At 43.3% G+C, this 21,359-nt stretch overlaps 1 protein-coding gene across 3 annotated transcripts in view; it reads right to left on the bottom strand.

Moving 5' to 3' along the window:
• Positions 1–21,359, bottom strand: part of LOC135214996 (uncharacterized) — a 262,394-nt gene that overhangs the window by 43,992 nt on the left and 197,043 nt on the right. For all 3 annotated transcript variants that reach the window (XM_064249543.1, XM_064249528.1, XM_064249536.1), the window contains exons 5-6: positions 4,601–4,793; positions 3,246–3,397 (exon numbers count right to left, since the gene is read on the bottom strand). In XM_064249543.1, the coding sequence (XP_064105613.1) occupies positions 3,246–3,397; positions 4,601–4,793 (345 nt within the window). The remainder of the gene's footprint in view (positions 1–3,245; positions 3,398–4,600; positions 4,794–21,359) is intronic.

The raw sequence follows: 21,359 nt of genomic DNA, 5'->3' as shown, positions 1-21,359 counted from the left end.
GCCTCCTGAGGTGATGGACTGTCCGATCCATCCAGGCCAATCACCTCTCGAGAAACTCTTCCTTCAGGAGGAAGAATCTTACCAGACCCCTCGTGGTCTCCTCGAACCACTTGCGCGTACAACCTGCTAGGTCCAAGGACCGAGCCAGGATCGCAGGCTCTCGTGCCAGGACCGTGAAGAGCGCACTCCCCGCAGTCACCCCTGCTCACCTCGCTCCTCCCAGTGTAGCCCGGGGAGGCTGAAGGGAAAGGTGAGGTAGACCTGACACTCCTACCCTGCATACCAGCAGAGCCGGTGGGCTGGGAGGACTGCAGGCGATTGCCAACCCGCGGTGGCGATCAAGCTGCAGGTCTGGACCAGCGGTCTCCATGTGGAGAAGCCTGGACCGAAGACTGTAGCGTCGGTCTCGTGCGTCAGGAGAGCTGCTACCAGTCGTGAAGCCGTCCGGTCCCGGTTAGAGTGACGGTCGGCTGACTGGTAGTGTCCACTGACGCGGTGAGAGTGAGCACCGTCCTCTCGGTGCACCACAGTACCAGTGGTGACCGGGGGACCTCTTCCCAGCCTCGACACGGTCTGGTGGGACCGTCACACGAACCCTGGGAACCGGGGGATCACCACGAGAGCGATCGCCTGTCTGGTGAGTCACCTTAATGACTCTTGCCAGCCTTCCGCTCCATGCCTGGGTCCTGACAGTTAGCATGCTCAATGGTCTGGACCCTCGGTGGCACCCACGAGCGAGCGCCGAGACAGTAGCTGGTACCCCTATGGTCCCCATCTTCTTCTTCCCTGGGAGGGAAAGAAGGGCCCCGTTCCTAAAGGAACAGGAGGACCAGCGGAAGACCTACCTGTCCCGCCGGAGTGGGACAGACCCTTAGAAGTCTCTGTGCGAGACTTCTTAGGGGGGGCGAGGCCACCTTCTTCTTCCTTGGAAGTCAAAGGGGAAGAGGCGGCAGAAGACTACGAGAAGAAGACGACGACGAAGAAGACGACGACACCTTCCTCTTCTTCATGGACTTCTTCGCCAACTTCCTCAGGACAACCGACAGGTTCTCCATCCAGGACGGAGTTGGGGCAGTTGCAGTAGCAACACGGCCCAATTGCACCTGTCAGGAGGAACCTGCGGAAGGAGCAGCACTACCACGGGCAGGTATGGAGACAGCAGGCACAGCAACAGCTACTGGTCAAGAGGGGAGCTCTTCGGGCACTCAAAGTCAGGGGGCGGGATGAGGACAGCAAACCCAGGCAGCGGAGGAACCATCTCCTTCTGCGGCACATAATCAGCGGGGCTTGTACAGCGGCTGAAGGGGTCACCATCGTCACATGCTGCGTATACACCAGGTGTGGCGGTGCGGTATACCCTGGTGTAGAGAGAGTGGTGGCTGTCATCGTCACCACCCCGTGAGTCACTGAGGCCACAGCCAGGTGTTGTATCAAACCCTGGACACTGGGAGTGCCCGGAAGACTCAGCGAGCGCCACACTTGCTGAAGGTCTCCACCCGCGGAGGCAGTCACACCTGGGGAAGCAACAGTCGTGTTATTAGGGGGGGTTCCTGTTCACTCAGAGGGGGAAAGATCCCACCCTGAACGGACCGAAGACCCCGAGTACAACTCCAGGTCGGGGTGTTGCGCTCCTTCCTCTGCGCTCGACAGATCAAGCAAAGAGGCGGAGCAGGACACATCCCCGAAGGGATGAGAGCCATACGCAGGAGCTGGCTAGGAGGGAAGAAGGAAGACAACATGTCTGTCATCAGAGGTGTCGAGGGAGAGCTTTCTGAAGACACCTTGGCAACTTTATGTGGTTTCCTCCTCTTCTCATAGAGCTCCCACTGATCCTTCGACCAGGAGATACAAAAATCACAAGGTACGGCCCGAGAGCATTCACGCCCTCGGCACCGCATACACAAAAAATGATGGTATACAGCATTGCTGGACCTGAATGCCCCACACTTACGGCCCTCCACTCCAGGGCACACTCTCCAGTTGGATGGGGGCGAGGTGGCTTCTCCACTTTGTGGGCTTGCATGGTCTTCCAGTGATGCAAATCCACAAATAAATAACAAAAATAATAAAGAAACTACTTACAAGTGCATACACACTAAGTAATACACAAAGAAAAAGCGCAGAAGTAAGCAGCTCAATGTTGAACATCAACGAATCTCATGACAGAGGCGGGCAGAGAGGCGAACACAAGTCTACACCTGACAGCGGTCGAAAGCAAAGTGATATGTTTACCTTCAGTCAGGCGGGATTCCCGACCATCGGACAAGCAGTTACGTACTGCCGAACGGTAGAACAATCATGATTACTTAAGGCAATTATTAACCAACAACTTGTGCATAGCGTATGCCCGTTAAGTAAAATTTATATACAAAAGTATTAGGCCTCATTGAATGGAGTTACATTCAAGGACTATTGCTGGAGAATACAAATATCTGGCTTGATGATAATCTGAATAACACAAACAAAGGGCAAGACTCATCCTGCTCAAAGGCTACGAATGCGTTCCGGTGGTTGTGTAACACTGCTGAAATGCAGTGATGTAACCGGAAAATAAGAACAAGCTGCTGTAAGCACTCAATGTTTAGTTAAGTGCAGCAGGAAACAGAATGAAGTGCTTTGCTAAGTTGTTCCTAGTATTGCCGTTGGGGGACGGCACTGTTACGTCTACACTGAACAATCGAAGCACTACCCGCGAAATTTGAATTTGGCTGCCAAACGTTGGAAATGATGGCCAAACGCTGGAAACGATAGCTATATACTTACTAGGTAAGTCTCATATACAAAAATATAACATACATCTGAAGCAAATCCATTCAATCATAAGTTATAATGGGGCCTTATGGCATCAGTGCTCCCTTTTGTATCTTTAAACTTAAAGAATAGAAAATAAACAGGTTATATAAACCTTGTTATTAACATTACAGACACTGCCTTTTTACATCTATCCACACTAGCTAATAAAATTTCCAAGTTTTATACAACCATCAAGATGAATCAGCAAAATCTTTTGACTCCAAGTGAGGATTTTAATTCTGACAAGTTTAGAATGCTGCCAGGTAAAGCCCTAGTATGCATCACTCATCAATTTCAGATAAATACTTCAATTAATAGTCAAACCTATCAACATTACGCAGGAAAATACGGTTTTAATGGTGACAAAATTTCAACTACGTACTGCACTTCAGAATAGCTATACTCACCTAATGCTAATTCACTTATTCACTCAAGTAAGAAATGCCTTTTACCTTGTAACCTTGCTTGTCAGTCACAGAACGTGGAAGCCCAAGAGAAGGGAATTCCTCACCAGAGAAATCTCTTCCAACACCACTGACATTACTAGCACTGTCATCGGCAGTTATATCATCTGTGCCCAAAGCTGAAGTCCATGTAGGTGCAACTGTGAAATAAAATAATAATGGTACATATTACCATTACTTCTTGCATATCCAGAACATAATGCACTGGGTTATTCTATAAGACTCATCATTATACATGCAATCCCAATATAAAGGTATCCCTTAATTTACCATAGTGTAGATCACAAATTTAACTTCTGTCTTATTATTCAATAATGCTAAAGTACATATGGCTACACAGTATAATATATGTAAATGTAAAGTACACTAGTTTTTTACTTTTGATAAGAGGTTATTTTATAACCTAAAATTATTGAACACTCATGCTAGCTGGCGATTACCAATATCCTCCTTTAAATCGTCTCTCTATATAGTATAAAAAATTCCTCCAGAATGCAATATCTTTTGATACTTTTGTGTTTCAATTCTAAGTGAATTTTAACAGCTGATTGCATAAAAAAAAGATGATGATGGATCTCTCGCTAAAGATTCAGTAACTGAAGAGGTTACTTAGCAGAATGGAATAAGGGTAAGACAAGGACAAATCTGACATATTACCATGAGCTTATTGTAGCCCAGTTTGGTGCCCTTTCCATCCATTTACTTCTTCACATAAACCGTGCAATTCACTCTGCCACCTTTGTCAGTAGCTCACATCCTACTGAAGAGTCCTCATATCTTATCCTAAAATATGATTCTGCTGCTGGAGAACCACAAAAAGACACTGATTGTCTCTTCAGAATAAATTATTCAAAATCTGTGACACAGCATCACTGATGATGAATGAGGGGATATTCTGTTTTCAACTGAATCAAATTTGATGCTGAAACTAAATTGAAATCTTTATACAAAAATGTATAGATTTATTGCTTACCAACATCAAGAAATACTTTCTAAAAATGGAAGGTGAGCACAACCTTTCATGAGAGATATAAAGATAAAATAAAACGACCATGGGAATTTACAAACTGATTATCAGCTAAAGGCTGTGAATTACTCGTCAACTTGCATGCAACCCGTTGCCATGGCCTAGGGAAAGTGGACCCTACAGTGTAGAGGTGGAAATTTCTCCACCTCTAGACAGAAATGATAATCACTTGAAGTTTTTTATCTTTTTTTCTAGAAGACCAAGAAGACGAGCAACTTTTAACTGAGGGTTACATTAGCCAGAATAATTATGACCTTTGCTAAGACAAAGAAGCCCAGATATACATGTTCAAACAGTATACCATCTAGCCACCTACCTTGAGGTTTTTTACCCTTCCACACTAAGCAAGCAAACCAGTTGCATTTGAAATTATCTTCATTAGGCTCACACTGTTCTGCATCAAACTGTAATGGGTCATTTTCACTCAAAAATTCTTTTAAACTATGCTTCCCAGCAGGACGTTTCCCAAAGTGGTAATATTTTGAGCGCATGAAGAAAACCCTTTCTTCCTGAAATAAAAATAGATTGGTACAGTAATACTGCAAGAATTCAGTCTCACTACACTTCAAATTTATGAATTTAAGCCATAGGCCAAGCACCAGGACTCATAAGGTCATTCAGCACTCAGCTGAAAGAGGATATGAAGTTTAAAACTTATTTATAAATATTTACATATAAGGCAGTCTCCAGTTATCGGCGGACTCGGTTAATGGCGATCCAGTTTTATGGCGCCATAACAGGCCGAGTTTTGGTTATCAGCACCATAAGATGCTGATAGTAGAGTCATGGTGCCATAACATACCTAACAGAGGCATCATTAACTGGTTATTGGCACTATTAACCGAATCTCAGCACCATAAATCGCAGAGTTTCGGTTAATGGCAGTTTTCGCTTACCACCACCCCAACGAGAACAGAACCCCCGCCAATAACCGTGGACTGCCTTTACATTTACACAGGTACTCACATGCACATTAATACACTTACAAGTTTATTTACGAAGCAATAAATTTTCACACAAATACAAATAACATTTAATTATCTTAGAAAAACTGCTTAGATATGTTAATGGTACAAATTTACATAATTTAAAAAATTATCAAATTTAATACACTGCAGTTGTCACCTTAAATCTCACAAATGTCTTTGCCTTGCAGCTGATGTCTGTAGAGAGTACAATGATATAACTCAAAATCTACAAGTATGTGTTCCAATGTCAGGCCAACATGACAGCTGACAGCAGACATTTACACACATGCGCACATACACAAAGGTGGATTACCTTTCTCCAATCAAAATTTATGAGTTACACAGATGTGGCCAATTCTAATCCATGAAACACACGTTTCAAACCTCTATTAATATTATTTGATGATGACCAAGGTTGTACATTTGTTAAAATCTTTAAGATTCTTTGTTATTTAGCAGTGAACAAGAGGTCCCCCTCTCTTTCTATAATATATGTACGTACTGGAATATAACAGGTTTCATGTTAGCATGTGGCACCTTCCTATTGCTGACCACATTTTCTAAAGATGCCTTCTTTGCTTCCATTGTCTGGAGCCTCATTTCTCCAAATGCCAGCATGAGCTCTCGTACCCTATCCAACAAATTATGATCTTGTACTTGGAGGCTAGGCAGAACAAACACTTTAGAAATTTGCTCTATAGGAGATATGCAACAAAAAGAATCTGAGTAAATGGTAAAGTTGTTACCTCTCAAGTATTATGCTTCTTCTACAACTTTTCTAAGGCTATTATATGACCAGTGAAAAGAGATAAATAATCTGATATTTCCCCAAACCTTACACAGGATAACTACTGGTATATTTGACAACCAACCAACCAACAGCAGAAATATACCTGCACTACTTTATCATGGAAAGTTTTTGCAGGAAATGTAGTGTGTAATAAATAAGGCTAACACAAATAATGATGAAAAACTAACCATTATTTCTGGGCTCAGTTCGTGTCGTTGCGTGAAATAATCCTTCAGTTTATTATTTCTAAGGTAAATTAGCTAACAAATACCAGAGAAAAAACAAATAAAAGATGTCAGAATAACTGACTTCCTCACCCAAAATAAAGAAGGGTGTCGGTATGGTAACTGGGGCGAGTGAGACCACTACCACGAACTTCTTGCCATTTAGAATTTTCCTATATCAAAATTCTCTACGAGAGAGCCGACCTACAGATCGGGGAGGCAACTACTACTACTACAACCCACGCCATGCCGATCACCGTGCCTCTGGTGGCCATCCTTCAAGTTAGCGGACATTCGCCTACACGTGTTTTCGTTTCGCTCTCTGTGTTTTAGGTTTATCCCTACCATTTTTGCAAGATGGAGCGCGCAGCAATTGCAGCAGCTAAGTTAAGTGTCCTATACAGGTTTGATTCTTGTTTCGTTCCATCCAGGTGCCTATATTTGCCGTTTTTTAGGTATAGATATGGGTTCCCGGTCTGGAGCATGGCGGCATGGTCCCGCCTCATGGTCGGTTAGGTTCTCGGTCTCCCATACCTGGAACCTTTCCCCCCTTTTATTACTCACGTGTGGCTCATGTCCTATTATTTCATTTATATATGCTGTTTTACATCGTTAGGGGATATAGCCTACCCCTGGTTTTAGGTCATGCATGCATGTCTTCTACCTCTTGTAGGCATTCGAGTGTTTCTTGTCCAGACCCTAGCCATTGCTCTTCGTATCGGCTTAGGCTAGCTCTGAGTGATAGACTTTCTTTCGGGTCAGTCGTGTACTCCTGGACGTTCTTTCTCTTTCACTCCATATTTTTTCCCCTACTTTTATTTTCTATGTATAGTTTATTTTGGTTAGCCTAGGGCGTCTAGCTTTGTAGCCTAGCCTGAGTCTCTATGGTCCTTTGGTCCATTCCTGTTACAGTTTTGTTGCATCCTTATTGTCAGTTTTGTTGCATCACATATTGTTGCTTCATCCTGCTCAGTTTGGTTGCATTTGACCCTTGGTGTCCGATCCAGTCGGTTGTGTTGTGTTATCGTACCTTGGTCCACTCGTGATCGCGGTACAGCTAGACGCCCGCCCCAGTCGCTTCCCCCCCTCTTCCTCTCGCCATAGAGTAGGAGGGTGGGCTGTCTGTTCTCGCTCGCTCCATCCGGGCCTGGTTCCCTCTCTCCCTACGCGGAGGGAGTAGGGGAGTCTGGACAGACCGTTAGGCTGGGTGTGACCTTGTTCTCCTCGTGCGCTGTGGTACCTCAGTGTGACAAAGGTTGGGGGGTTGGCCTCCCCCCTCCCTAGTTGCTCTGGTGTTCCGCCGTATACACGGGAACTGAATTCTTCCCTCCTCGCCTTTTCCCCCCCCGTACGGCGGAACTACATCTCTTTTCCCTGGCGTTCTTCAGTTACGGGGGAGGGGTCGTGGTCGGCTCCGCCAACCAACGGAGTGGATACGTTTTCAGTTGGTCCTTAGCTTTCCATCGTTCCTTCATCTCCGGCGTATGCCCTAGGGCATTCTTCCAGCAGAGTTGGACAGCGCCGCGCTTCGGAATCGTCTTCCGATTTTAATTTTAGTTATGCTTAAGTTAGTTTATAGTTAGCTTAAGCTTGGGTCCCTCCCCTGCCCTTATGGAAATTTCGTTTATAGTTATATATCATATTTCTATATTTACTTCTGGTGGGGGGGGGGCTTTACGAAAATTCCTCCTCCGGCTTACACCGGAGTTACTGTATCAACTTTTATCGCATAAGGTTCTTAGGGGAGGGGTTATGCCCGAAATTTTATTAATCTCCGGCATGCGGCGGAGTACTAAGGTAGTCCTGTGAGTATAATCTCGATACTCATGTATCTTTCCACTTACAGGCTACCAAATGTGAACACCCCGGGTGCAACGCCGTGTTGCAGGACCCCTGCGGGCATGAGGTCTGCAGGACTCATGCTCCCTGCTCCACCAGCCATGGCGACTTACAGGTCTGGTTCCACGAGGCATGTTCGATCTGCTATGAGCTTGTGACTCAATTTTTGGACGGGGTAAGTACTTTTCTTATCAGCACTTTCATGGAATATTAGTTCTGATATATGCTTAAGCTTAAGTTTTACTTGGTATACTGATACCTTTGTATGCTCCGATATTGCTAGTCTTAAGCTTGAATTAGTCTAAGGGTTAGGATTCACCTTTAGCCTTAAGATCTAATAATCGCCCTCTCTTTCAGGCTGCCGCAGTCAGGGAGACTATTCTCGCAACCCTGAGAGCTTGGGTCGGCGGCTTCGGGAAGAACGCCGCCAAAGGGCAGCCTTACATCCTGGAGAAGAGGATGGCTGTCCTTCTGTTTCCCGGAGGCAAGTCGACGGGGTACGTCGACCCTACTGACGCAGCCTTGACGATTGCGACCATCCAACAGCAGGTCGCTCAGTGCATGAAGGAACCAGGCCAGGACATCTCGGCGGAGGTCGCCACATTGGATATACAGGCGGTCCCCGGCTTACGACGGCTCCGGCTTACGACGTTCCGAGGTTACGACGCTTTTTCTTAAATATTCAATGGAAAATCCGTCCTGGGTTGCGATGCTTGTTCCGAGGTTACGACGCTGACGCTTCTGACGCTCCGAGTTAACGACGCTTTTAAAAAACGCATGCTATGATAAAAATCCTTTATAGTTTAGCACAGTATATAATAAAAATATGTTTTTGGTTACATTACAACAAAAATTTTGAGGTTATGATGATTTTCGACACTTTTTTTTTTCGTATTTTTTTGAATTTTTTAGTGACGCCGCATATGCGGAACTAGTTTGCGGGCGAATGAATACACTAGCTTGGGATGCGCAGTTTAAAACAGTCCAAAAGCGCAAATACGTAATGAAAAAATCATTGCTTGTTTCCAGTACATAATTAAAAAAACTAAGTTTCTGGTTAGATTACAACGCAAATTCCAAGGTTACGACGTTTTGTTATGCTTTTTAACGATACCTCATACGCAGAACTAGTTTTTGAGTGGAGGCGCATAAATTAATTAACGCTATTAAACTGTATGGTAAATTGACCGAACAACGACCTCGGACGGTCGAGGACACTAAGCGTAACAATACCAAAAGACGCCACTTCAATCGCGTGTCCTGGCCGAGAAGTTTCAGTCTCGGTTTTGTGTGCTAAGACGTTGCTGAAATTCCTTGCCATTTTCGCAAATTTACAATGGCTCCTAAACGCCAAAGTACTTCCTTCCCCGATGATAGTTTTCATCCAAGAAGAGGAAGGTCATCACGATGGAGGTAAAATATGATGTGGTGAAGCGTTCGGAGAAGGGAGAAAAACTAACACCGAAATAGGCCGTTCTTTAGGCTTGAGCAGGACCACGGTGGTAACCATTGTGAAGGACAAGGAACGTATTCTGAAGCACGTTAAGGATGCTGCACGATGAAGTCAACGGTGATAAACGAGAAGCAACGTAGCCAGAGCATTGTTGAAATGGAGAAATTGCTCATGATCTGGCTGGAGGACCAGAACCAGCGACGTGTTCCGGTGAGCTTAAGTGTGATCCAGGAGAAGGCTAGAGTGCTGCATGAGGCAGTAGTGAAAAAGTTTGGCGAAGGCAGTGCTGGTGGTGAATTTTCCGCGAGTAGAGGTTGGTTTAACCATTTTAAGGCTCGTGCAAATTTGCATAATGTGAAGCTGCAAGGTGAAGCTGCTAGTGCTGATAGCGAAGCAGCAGAAAGTTTTCCAGGTGGTTTGGCTGAGATAATTAAGGATGGTGGTTACACGGCTGACCAAGTCTTTAATGTGGATGAGACTGGATTATTTTGGAAAAGAATGCCAAATCGAACGTACCTTTCCAAGGAGGAGAAGTCAGCACCTGGCCATAAAGCTGGAAAGGAGCGACTGACTTTGCTGTTTGGGGCCAATGCAAGTGGCGATTTGAAACTAAAGCCCTTGCTGGTGTATTTGGCCGAGAATCCCAGGGCATTCAAGGGCATTTTCAAGAGTCAACTCCCTGTGATTTGGAAATCAAACAAGAAGGCTTGGGTTACCTGATGGTCTTCGAAGATTGGTTCAATGACCATTTCGTGCCAGCAGTGGAACGGTATTTGACTTCGAAGGGTCTGCCTTTTAAGGCCCTCTTAGTCCTGGACAATGCCCCTGGTCACCCTTCAAATTTTGAGCGACATGCACCCTAATGTGAAGGTGGTGTACCTCCCACCCAATACCACATCGCTGATACAGCCAATGGACCAGGGAGTAATAGCTAATTTCAAGGCTTACTACCTATTAGAAGGACCATACGTTTTGCTTGAGGGCCATAGAAGCTAACAAGGAGTTGACACTGAAGCAATTCTGGAAGGGCTACAACATTGCTGATGCAGTGAAAAATATTGCAAGTGCTTGGGACGAGGTGAAGACGACCACTTTAAATGGGGCCTGGAAGAAACTGTGTCCACAGTTTGTGCACAGTTTTGAAGGCTTTGACCAGGCAGAGACGTCGAGACTGTGACGAGGAAGATCGTAGGGCCAAGCAAGAGGCTGAAACTAGATCTTGAACCTGATGATGTAACAGAGCTGCTGGCTTCCCATGGAGAGGAATTGTCTGCAGAGGACTTACTTGAACTTGAACAGCAAATGATTGAGGAAGAGGAGGCGGCACCAGAGCCAAAACCCAGGTCATTAACTGTGAAAGGCTTGTCAGAGGGTCTTTACTCATTCAGGAGAGGCCTTATTGGCTTCTTTTGGAGGCAGAAAGACCATAACGTTGCCAGGTTGGAGCAAAATAAAAACGTGGAAGAATGTCTTAGACTTTAGGTAAACTTTCTACAAGGAGACCCTGAAGGAGAAGCAGACGAAGAGAAGTGTGCAGTCCAGGCTTGACACTTTCTTTCACAAGTCTCCAGTACCACCACCTCCCACTCCTAGTCCTGGTAAGGAATTCTGAACTGTTTTACTAATTTATGTGTTTACATAGTGTACATATTAAAATGTGTTAATTTTTTAATGTAACAACTAAATGTAAGAGTAAATTGTAACTTCATTAATTTTCATCATTTGTAATTTTATTGCATGAAGTGGTGACAGTTCCAGATTCCCTGTAAACTCTGTGACAGTTCCAGATCTTCCCCTTGTAGACTACCTGTGACGTTCCAGATCCCTCAGTCCAGATCTCCCTGTACTACCTGTGACAGTCAGTTCCAGATCCCCCTGTACCTGAACCCTCTGTAGCAGCCCGTCCACCTGTACGTGTACAATCAGGTAAGCAATTTCATTTTTCTCATTTTCATGTTGGAAATTGTTTACACCCTACATACATACGTACACTAACTTACATAGAGGGTACAATGTGTTTGATGTTGCATAACCTTATTATTTTTTTTTTCTTTTTTTTTTTCAATTTCAGACCCCTTGATAGTGACAGCGACCCAGATGACCCTGAGCCTTTCCATGGTTTTGATGCCTCGCCCTATTCATCAGGTAAGGAATCCTTAACAAATTTGTATAAAATGTTTTATAAATTGCTAATAGAAATTTTACTTAAAAGTGTACATATGCTACAATTACATCCACCTTATATATTTATGTACCCTATCATTCTTGTCCAGATCTAGATGTTCCCTCATCAGTTGATACGAATAGTATCACCTCTTCAGAGCCCAAACCCAAACTCGTATCACCTCTCCCATTCCTTCAGGTAAAGAATTCTTCATTTTTTATATTTGTACATACGTATTACACACTACATATGTCAAACAGTAATAACATGTGCAGTAGTTACAGTAGTAACTCTATCATTTTATATATTTTTATCATTCCAGACTCCCAAGCACCTGCCCATCCACTCCATAGCCCAGCCACCCACTCATCTACCATATGCCCATCCCAGTAAGCAAAGACCAACCACTAGAATTTGGTAAGGACATTTTTTTTATTAATGTTTTATTATTACATATGTAATAACCATGTTATGTATGTAACATACATTATAATCATATGTATTACATTATCATTCCAGACTGGCATGCACCTGTGACTTACATAAACCAGACCTCTACATAGCCTACATGTCTTCATTTTGCTGAAGGTAAGGAATTCTCAGTTGTGTTTAATGTTTGCATACGTACAATAAATTTTGTACACCTAAGTGGTTACATACTGTCCTTTAATATTAATTCTTCATTCCAGACTGCCCATCATCCTAGCCTGTTATCTGTGATAAAGCACACTGAAGTTAGGTTTGGAATGCATCCTTATCATGAATGCTCTACACCTCCATCTCCCACAACCTAGGTAACAGCTTTGAGACTCACTAAAAGTTGGTAAGTTATGTAAGGAATTTCTAAATTAAGTTTTATACTACATGTTATATGTGATATTAAACCACTGTATGGTGCATATTGCTGTATGTAACTTACTCTGCATAGAGGACTTACTGACAAAATTGTTTTTTGTACATTCCAGAGTCCCCTGAATGATGTAGGCTATGGGGCCACATAAGACTTTGTCCATCCAGGGTTACATTGAACGACAACTTTAAACTAAAAGTAAGGAATTAATTAACATACATTAACTCTTTTAGTACTCTTGATATATCTACAGTAATTAACATATTGCATTCACAACTTTCTGTAGTGTATATTTTGTACACTAATTTTGTTACTTTTTCCTTCCAGAACCAACATTTTTCACACAACTCCAGGTTGTTACTAACACAAATTACTACAAGTGTCATCAAGGGATAACTACAAGTAGAAGCACCATTTTTGGATGGAAAAAACCCTTCAGGAAAGTATACGTATCAACATGTAACATGTAGTGTAAACAAAGTATGAACAGTAAGGTTTTACATACAGTAGTATTACATATATACATAACTTTTTTTTTACACAGGAATTTCCAACCAAGTTTGATTATGTACATACATGTTATAAACCACTGTACGTATGGTTACTGTATGTAACTTACTAAACATACATACATGACTTAACTTTGATACTTTTTTGGTACATTCCAGAAAACCAGGACCCCCTCCATGATGCAGGCTATGGGGCCACATAAAACTTTGTCCAGGGTTACTACATAACATACTAGACACAACGTAAACTACTACAGTACTAGTAAAGGAATTATACATAGTAGTAATTAACATACATTAAGTAAGTTTTATACTAAAAAAAAGTGACCAAGATCTCTCACATGGGATAAGTGATCAAGGTCCCCTCATGGAATTACCATTTTACTGTTACACTCCCATGCCGACATGCAACGGGTGTAGACCAATCATTTACTATGCATACCAGTTGATATTAAACCACTGTATGGTGCATATTACTGTATGTAACTTCTATGCATAGAGTACTTACTGACAAAATTATTTTTTGTACATTCCAGAACCCCCTGAATGATGTAGGCTATGGGGCCACATAAGACTTTGTGCATCCAGGGTTACGTTGAACGACAAATTTAAACTAAAAGTAAGGAATTAATTAACATACATTAACTAAGTTTTATACATGTTATATATGTGATATTAAACCACTGTATGGTGCATATTACTGTATGTAACTTACTATGCATAGAGTACTTACTGACATAATTATTTTTTGTACATTCCAGAACCCCCTGAATGATGTAGGCTATGGGGCCACAAGACTTTTGTGCATCCAGGGTTACGTTGAACAACAAATTTAAACTAAAAGTAAGGAATTAATTCACTAATACATTAACTTTTTTACTCTTGATATAACTCAATGTAAGGAATTATAAACTAAAAGTAAGGAATTAATTAACATACATTAACTCTTTTACTCTTGATATCTATAATTTACATATTGCATTCAGGACTTTGTGTAGTATTTTGTACTAATTGTGTTATACTTTTACCTTCCAGAGCTACCAGACTGGGATTTTAGTGTACTCCAGGATGTACTACCAAAGGATTTGTGTACTACTACAGTGTAATAGTGTTTAGTGTATAATCTAACCTAAGGATTAAGTGTAGTACTACATATTAGTGTACGTACGTATATTAAAGTCAACTAAGGACTTGGTAATAGTACTTCAAGATTGTGCTTTATAGTGTCACAAGAGTTTAATAAAGAATTATACCTTCAAGAACCATCCTTTGGCATTGAAATAACCACACTACACATCATGCAATACTTGCATGTCACACAGGTAAGGTCTCTCTAACTTTTTCTTAGTTTAAGGCATATTTCCAAGTGTCGTTCCGGCTTACGACGATTTTCGGCTTACGACGCGCCTCAAGAACGGAACCCCCGTCGTAACCCGGCGACTGCCTGTAAATGTAGAGCCCATGGTAGGTGTGGACGACTTGTTGGTTGAGGTAGGTACGTTGGACGCTCAAGGGCTTCCCTTGGGCGTCTCTGGATCTTCATCTCCTGTTCCTTCTTCTTCTTCCTTGCCAGGGCTTTTACGGAGGCGGAGCTCCCGTATAGTGCACCAGATGCCTCTGTGGTTCCCAAAGTGAAGGGCCACAGAGCTCAGAAAACCCTTTCCAAGACGTCGTCGTCTAAAAAGACTTCTTCGGTCCGTCTTTGCATCGTCGAAGTCTCTCCGGCTTCTCACCCCGGAGCAGAGAAGGTGAAAGCATCCTCTTCCTCTGCTTCACTTTCTAAAGGGTCGAGGAGCAAGTCCTCCAAGGAGAGATCCCGTACTCCGGCGGAGTCGGTGGTCTCTCCTCCTTCGCAGGTACTTTCTCTGAGTACCCCATCTGCTCCTGCACCAGTTCCTGGCTTTGATCCTGCTGCATTTTCCGCCGGAATGATGCAGCAGGTGGGAGATCTTGTAGGATCGTTAAGGAACAGCATGGAGCAGATGTTCACTCAGCTGTCGGACAGGATGTCCACACAAGAGAACCTCTTGTCTGGGTTTAATCAGGCCCCGCAGCTTGCTACTCCAGCACCTAGTGGCGGTCTCATTCAGCTCCCTCCTCATGATTCCCTCCCACCATTCTCCATGAGCAACCCTTGGAGAGTGGCATCTTATGCTCCCTTCCAAGATGGTCTCATCTCCATCCCGGAGTGTGGAAATCGAAGGATTGAAGACATCGAGTTCTATCCTGAGAACTTGCAGCCTCCATTCATTGGCTACGCCAGGCTGACGGAGTCAGCTTTGAACAGGGAGGACAAGATCCCGAAGGAGACAGTCCTTTACTCCAGGGATCAGGCTCAGAGGGAATGGCTTCGTTGTCTTGAGGATTGGGACTGCATCAACACTAGACGCCAGGCTTTCAAAAGTCCTTTCACGATCTTCACGACGGAAGAGGAGACTCCACTCCCTTCTTGACGAAGATTGCAAGTGTAACGGTGCAAGCAGGCCTAAAAGGAGATCCTTTGCCACAGCTGAGAGAGGCAGACCCCACATCACCCTTGTTCCCTTCGTTTGGTGATATGTGGGAGGACTTGCCAGCCATCTTCACAGTTGGAAAGTTTAAGCCAGACTGTGCTATGGATCAGTTCGGCTGGTGAAAAACTCAAGACTTCCCGATAACCTCATTCAAGCTGAATTTGAGGCGAGGTCCAGACTGGCAAGGACTCTCAACACCATGGTCATGACTGAGGTAGCGGCTCTTTTTCATACGACTTCGGAACTGCTCTTCAAGCTGTTGACCAAATCACAGACTTTATACAGTCCAATCGGACTTGTATGAATTTGTGGTTGCAAGGGTCAACTGTAGGAAACATGTCCTCCAGGAAGCAACTATTCGGCATGAGCCAAATAAGTTGCTTTCCTCCAACATCTGGGGGGCGGACCTCTTCCCGGAGTCAGCGGTTAGGGAGGTCCAGAACGAGGCTACGAGACTCAACCAGAGTCTCAAAGATCGTTGGGGCCTCTCCGCCAAGAGGAAACAGGATTCGTCTGTTTCGGGTAAGAAGCTGAAAAAGTCCAAGAGGTTTCAACCTTACCAGAAGAAGCCTCAACACTTTGTTCAGTCTGTATCAGCCGTCCCAGTCACCCAACCAGGACAGGTTTCCACGTTGAAGGGCCAGACGCAACCTATCCTCCTGATCTCACCTCAGGCTCAGCCCTCCACATCTTATGCGGTCTCCCCGGCGTTCAACCAAGTGTATGAAGGCCAAGCCTTTCAGCACTTTAACCGGTTTGCCAGGGGAAGTAGAGCCAGAGGAGCCTTTCGTCAGAGAGGATCAGGAAGAGTCCTTAACAGAGGCAAACACTTCCGTGGAGGACGTGGAGCTCACCCAGCACAGCAGCAGTGAGATCTCCAAGGTAGGAGGAAGGCTGTTCCTCTTCCGGCACCGGTGGGGGTTCAGCAAATGGGCACAAAGTATTGTGTCAAAAGGTCTGGGTTGGAGTTGGATCAAGGGCCCCCCTCCACCCAGACCATTCCTTCAACTTCCATCAAAGGAATTGACAGATTATGCGGAGGAACTCCTTCAGAAAGGAGCAATATCGAGAGTCAAGCATTTAAAGTTTCAAGGTCGCTTGTTCAGCGTGCCAAAGAAAGGCTCATTAAAAAGAAGAATAACTCTTAGACTTGTCCCAGTTAAACTTCCATCATTCGCTGCGACAAGTTCAAAATGCTGACCATCTCGCAGGTACGGACCTTACTTCCCCGTGGAGCCGTCACCACCTCTATCGATCTTACAGACGCATACTATCATATCCCAATAGCCAGACACTTTCGCCCTTACCGAGGCTTCAAGCTAGGGGACCAGACATTCTCATTCAAAGTGATGCCCTTCGGACTAAATGCAGCTCCCAGGGTATTAACGAAACTAGCGGAAGTAGTCGTTCAACAACTGAGGTCACAAGGGATAATGGTAGTAGCATACCTCGACGATTGGTTGATTTGGGCACCAACTGTCGAGGAATGCCGGAAAGCCACAAAGAAAGTAATTCAGTTCCTGGAGTATCTGGGATTCCAGATAAACAAGGGAAAATCAAGACTCACTCCGGAGTCTCGATTTCAATGGCTAGGCATCTAATGGGATTTATCCTCCCACAATCTGTCAATTCCGGTAGCCAAGAGAAAGGAAATAACGAAGTCAGTAAAGCAATTTCTAAAGAACAAATATGCTTCAAGGAGAAACCAGGAAAGGATCCTAGGTTCCCTACAGTTTGCCTCAGTAACAAACATCTTGATGAAAGCCAAACTGAAAGACATAGGCCGGATCTGGCGCTCAAGAGCAAATGTCAGATCTCGGGACAAGTTGTCAGCAATTCCGCAAATCCTTCGGGACCATCTGCGTCCCTGGACTCAAATGAAGAATCTGTCCATGTCAGTACCTCTTCAATATCCTCCTTCGGTAATAACCATCCATACAGACGCTTCATTAAACGGTTGGGGAGGGTATTCCCAGTTCAAAAAGGTTTAAGGAACTTGGTCACTACAGTTCCGCCAGCTTCACATAAATGTATTGGAAGCCATGGCAGTGTTCCTGACTCTGAAGAGGCTCCTGCCACCGAAGAACTCTCATGTAAAATTGGTTCTGGACAGCGCAGTAGTAGTACACTGCATCAACAGGGGAGGTTCCAAATCAAGACATCTAAACCATGTCATGATAGCCATCTTTTCCCTGGCGGACAAATTCAAATGGCACCTCTCCTCTACCCACCTAGCGGGAGTAAGGAATGTGATAGCAGACGCTCTATCCCGGTCAGTTCCCTTGGAGTCAGAATGGTCTCTGGACAACAGTTCGTTCCAATGGATACGCCGGAGTGTCCCAGGTCTCCAAGTTGATCTCTTCGCTTCTCAGGCGAACCACAAGCTTCCATGCTATGTGGCCCCCAACCCGGACCCTCTGGCATATGCCACAGACGCTCTGTCCATAGATTGGAACCAGTGGAAGAGGATTTACATCTTTCCTCCAGTGAATCTTCTTCTGAAAGTTCTGAACAAACTCAGGACTTTCAAGGGACAAGTGGCACTAGTAGCACCGGACTGGCCGAAGAGCAATTGGTATCCCCTGCTTCTGGAATTGGGTCTTCGCCCCCAACGGATTCCCAATCCCAGGCTCTCTCAGTCAGTACAAATGAAGACTGTGTTTGCTTCCTCTGGAATTCTAAAAGCCCTAACTTTATGGACTTTATGAAGTTTGCGGCCAAAAAAGATGCAGGTATAGATCCCCAGAATATCCTTTTCAGGGAATCAGATAAAAGGGATTCAACTCTGAGGCAGTACGACGCTGCAGTTAAGAAGTTGGCATCTTTCTGAAGGAATCAAACATCAAAATCATGACTATCAATTCAGCTATATCCTTTTTTTTATTTTTGGTCCTTGTTTGAAAAAGGTTTAGCAGCTAGCACTATTACTACAAATAAATCTGCCTTGAAGAAGATCTTTCAGATGGGTTTTAACATAGACTTAACAGACTCCTACTTTTCGTCTATTCCCAAGGCTTGTGCTAGACTTAGACCTTCTGTAAGGCCTACTTCTGTGTCATGGTTTTTGAATGGTGTCCTTAAGTTGGCTTTAGATACTGACAACTCAACTTGTTCATTTATAATGCTCTTAAGAAAAACATTATTTTTGCTAAGCCTGGCTTCAGGAGCTAGAATTTCAGAACTGTCGGCTCTATCCAGAGATTCGGGTCATATAGAATTTCTCCCCTCAGGAGAAGTGCTACTTTCCCCGGATCGCAGCTTTCTAGCTAAGAACGAGGATCCTTTATTGAGGTGGGAACCTTGGAAAGTCATCCCTCTTCCTCAAGACCCTTCTCTTTGTCCAGTATAATGTCCTTACGAGCCTTTCTGTCTAGGACATCCTCCTCCTCTTCGGGTCCCCTCTTTAGGAGAGAAAAGGGTGGCACTTTATCAATCAAAGGCATAAGACAACAGATCCTCTACTTTATTAAGCAAGCAAACCCTGAATCTTTTCCTAAAGCACATGATGTCAGGGCAGTAGCCACCTCAATTAATTATTTCCAACACATGAATTTCGATGACTTGAAAAAGTATACTGGATGGAAATCGCCGACATTGTTCAAACGACACTATTTAAAGTCTCTAGAATCTCTAAAATTTTCAGCAGTGGCAGCGGGAAACATAGTTTCCCCTGACTCTGCACAGTAGTATAGTTGAAGATCCAGATCTCCTTTCTCCCTGCCTCACTTAACATTTCGTCCACCCTATCATATTGCTCTACACTTCGCCTTAGCCTTAGCTGCTGATATGAATGGCTTAGTGGTGTGTCCCTTATTTTTTTGCTAAAGGCACCCACACATAATGTTTGTATATAACCTTACGAGTGTGGTTCCCTTATTTTTATGCTAGGGTCCCACACTCTCATATCATGATGGTTTGATACTTTGTATAATGTTATTAATTATGTATATAAAATTCATTGAGTGTGTTGCATTGTTATATTGTTATTTTTACACACACTATCATGTATGAATATGTTCAAGATTTGTAACCTTGTATATCTGTTGTGTAATGATACTTTCTTAATTATATAAGATAATCAATTTGAAGTGCCCCTATTTAGAAAATTATCTAAATATGTTCATGATTTTCATTTATCATTTTATATACATGTGCTCTTATTACAATTATAATATTGTAGATTTAATCTTTAGTTTTATTTTGAGACCCTCTTATTTTCTTCAATCTTGTGCTAATTCTCTGGTATTATTTCGCGCAGCGACACAAACTGAGCCCAGAAAAAGGATTTTGACGTAGGAAAAATCTATTTCTGGGCGATTGGTTCGTGTCGCCCAGCGAAATCCCACCACTACCCTACCCTGCCGCCAAGATTGCCTGCTAACTTCAGGATGGGCACCAGAGGCGCGGTGATCGGCATGGCGTGGGTTGTAGTAGTAGTAGTTGCCGCCCTGATCTGTAGGTCAGCTCTCTCGTAGAGAATTTTTATATAGGAAAATTCTAAATGGCAAGAAGTTCGTGGTAGTGGTCTCACTCGCCCCAGTTACCATACCGACACCCTTCTTTATTTTGGGTGAGCGAGTCAGTTATTCTGACATCTTCTTTGATTTGTTTTTTCTCTAGTATTTGTTAGCTAATTTACCTTAGAAATAATAAACTGAAGGATTATTTTGCTAGGCGACATGAACCAATCGCCCAGAAATAGATTTTTCCTAAGTCAAAATCCTTTTTTCCCTCCAAAATTATGGCAAATTCTTAAAAATATCAACAAATATCAAAACAAACCCAAAGAGATATTGGTGAAAAATGGAAGATTACAGTAGCAGGTAGATATGCATAAGCTTAGTAGTGAAGCCATCAGAACAGAGGAGAGGACTAAACTGTACTCTCATTCTGATGCTCTTTCAGATCCAGATCCCAAGAAGTTCAATGAAATGCTGATGGCTTTTTTTAGATAGGTATGTATTCATGGTCAAATAATCAGCCTTGGTTTGTTGATACAGGTAGACAAGCTTACAACGACACGGACCAAATTCAACACATCAAGACAAAATAGTTCAAATGAAATTTACATCATTTTTGTTGAGTCTTGCTGTGGTGCAAATAGCACTTACCCTATAGTCAAAAGAAATAAAAAATAACTCCTTGAAGAGAAAACTTGAAGGAATTATTCAGCCTCATCTGTGGTGGACCAAATTAGCATCACCTATCTTTGGGTAAGGCTAGTCTTCCATTTCACTGCTACTAACAGATGATGGTAGATTGGTTACTGGCCCTAAGGACAAAGATGAACTGCTTCATCTAGATTTTTCAGCCAAGCAATCAGCTGAGGATGTCCCTCTCCCTGATACTTGTCATCCTGAACCTACTCTTCCCTTTGTTTTTTTTTTTAAATTCTTGTGTTGCCTTCCAAGATTAGTAGATTATTTATGTTTTTATGTTGTAGTAACATCTTTGCAGATGAGTGCAAGCTTAGTGATACATACTGCATAGGCACCACCCTACTTACAAACATTCAAGTTATGAACATTCATAGATATGAACAGACAGGGTCACTAGTTCAAATTTTATTCTGCACGCCTATTCTGCTAGTAAGAATTTATGTCAAGAACAGAACACAAAGAAGAAAACAAACCTGTTCCTTTAACTCTTTCCCTGGTTATCCCAAGTATTCTCAAGATTAACTATGTACCATGTATTCTTCTCACAATCACAAGAATAGTCAATCATTTCTATCTACTCTATTTAACTTGTTCTACATAGAATTT

This window comes from Macrobrachium nipponense, chromosome 19 (assembly GCF_015104395.2).
Source record: "Macrobrachium nipponense isolate FS-2020 chromosome 19, ASM1510439v2, whole genome shotgun sequence".
Lineage (NCBI taxonomy): Eukaryota > Metazoa > Arthropoda > Malacostraca > Decapoda > Palaemonidae > Macrobrachium > Macrobrachium nipponense.
The sequence above is the reverse complement of the archived record's forward strand: the minus strand, read 5'-3'. Positions and strand labels throughout refer to the sequence as shown.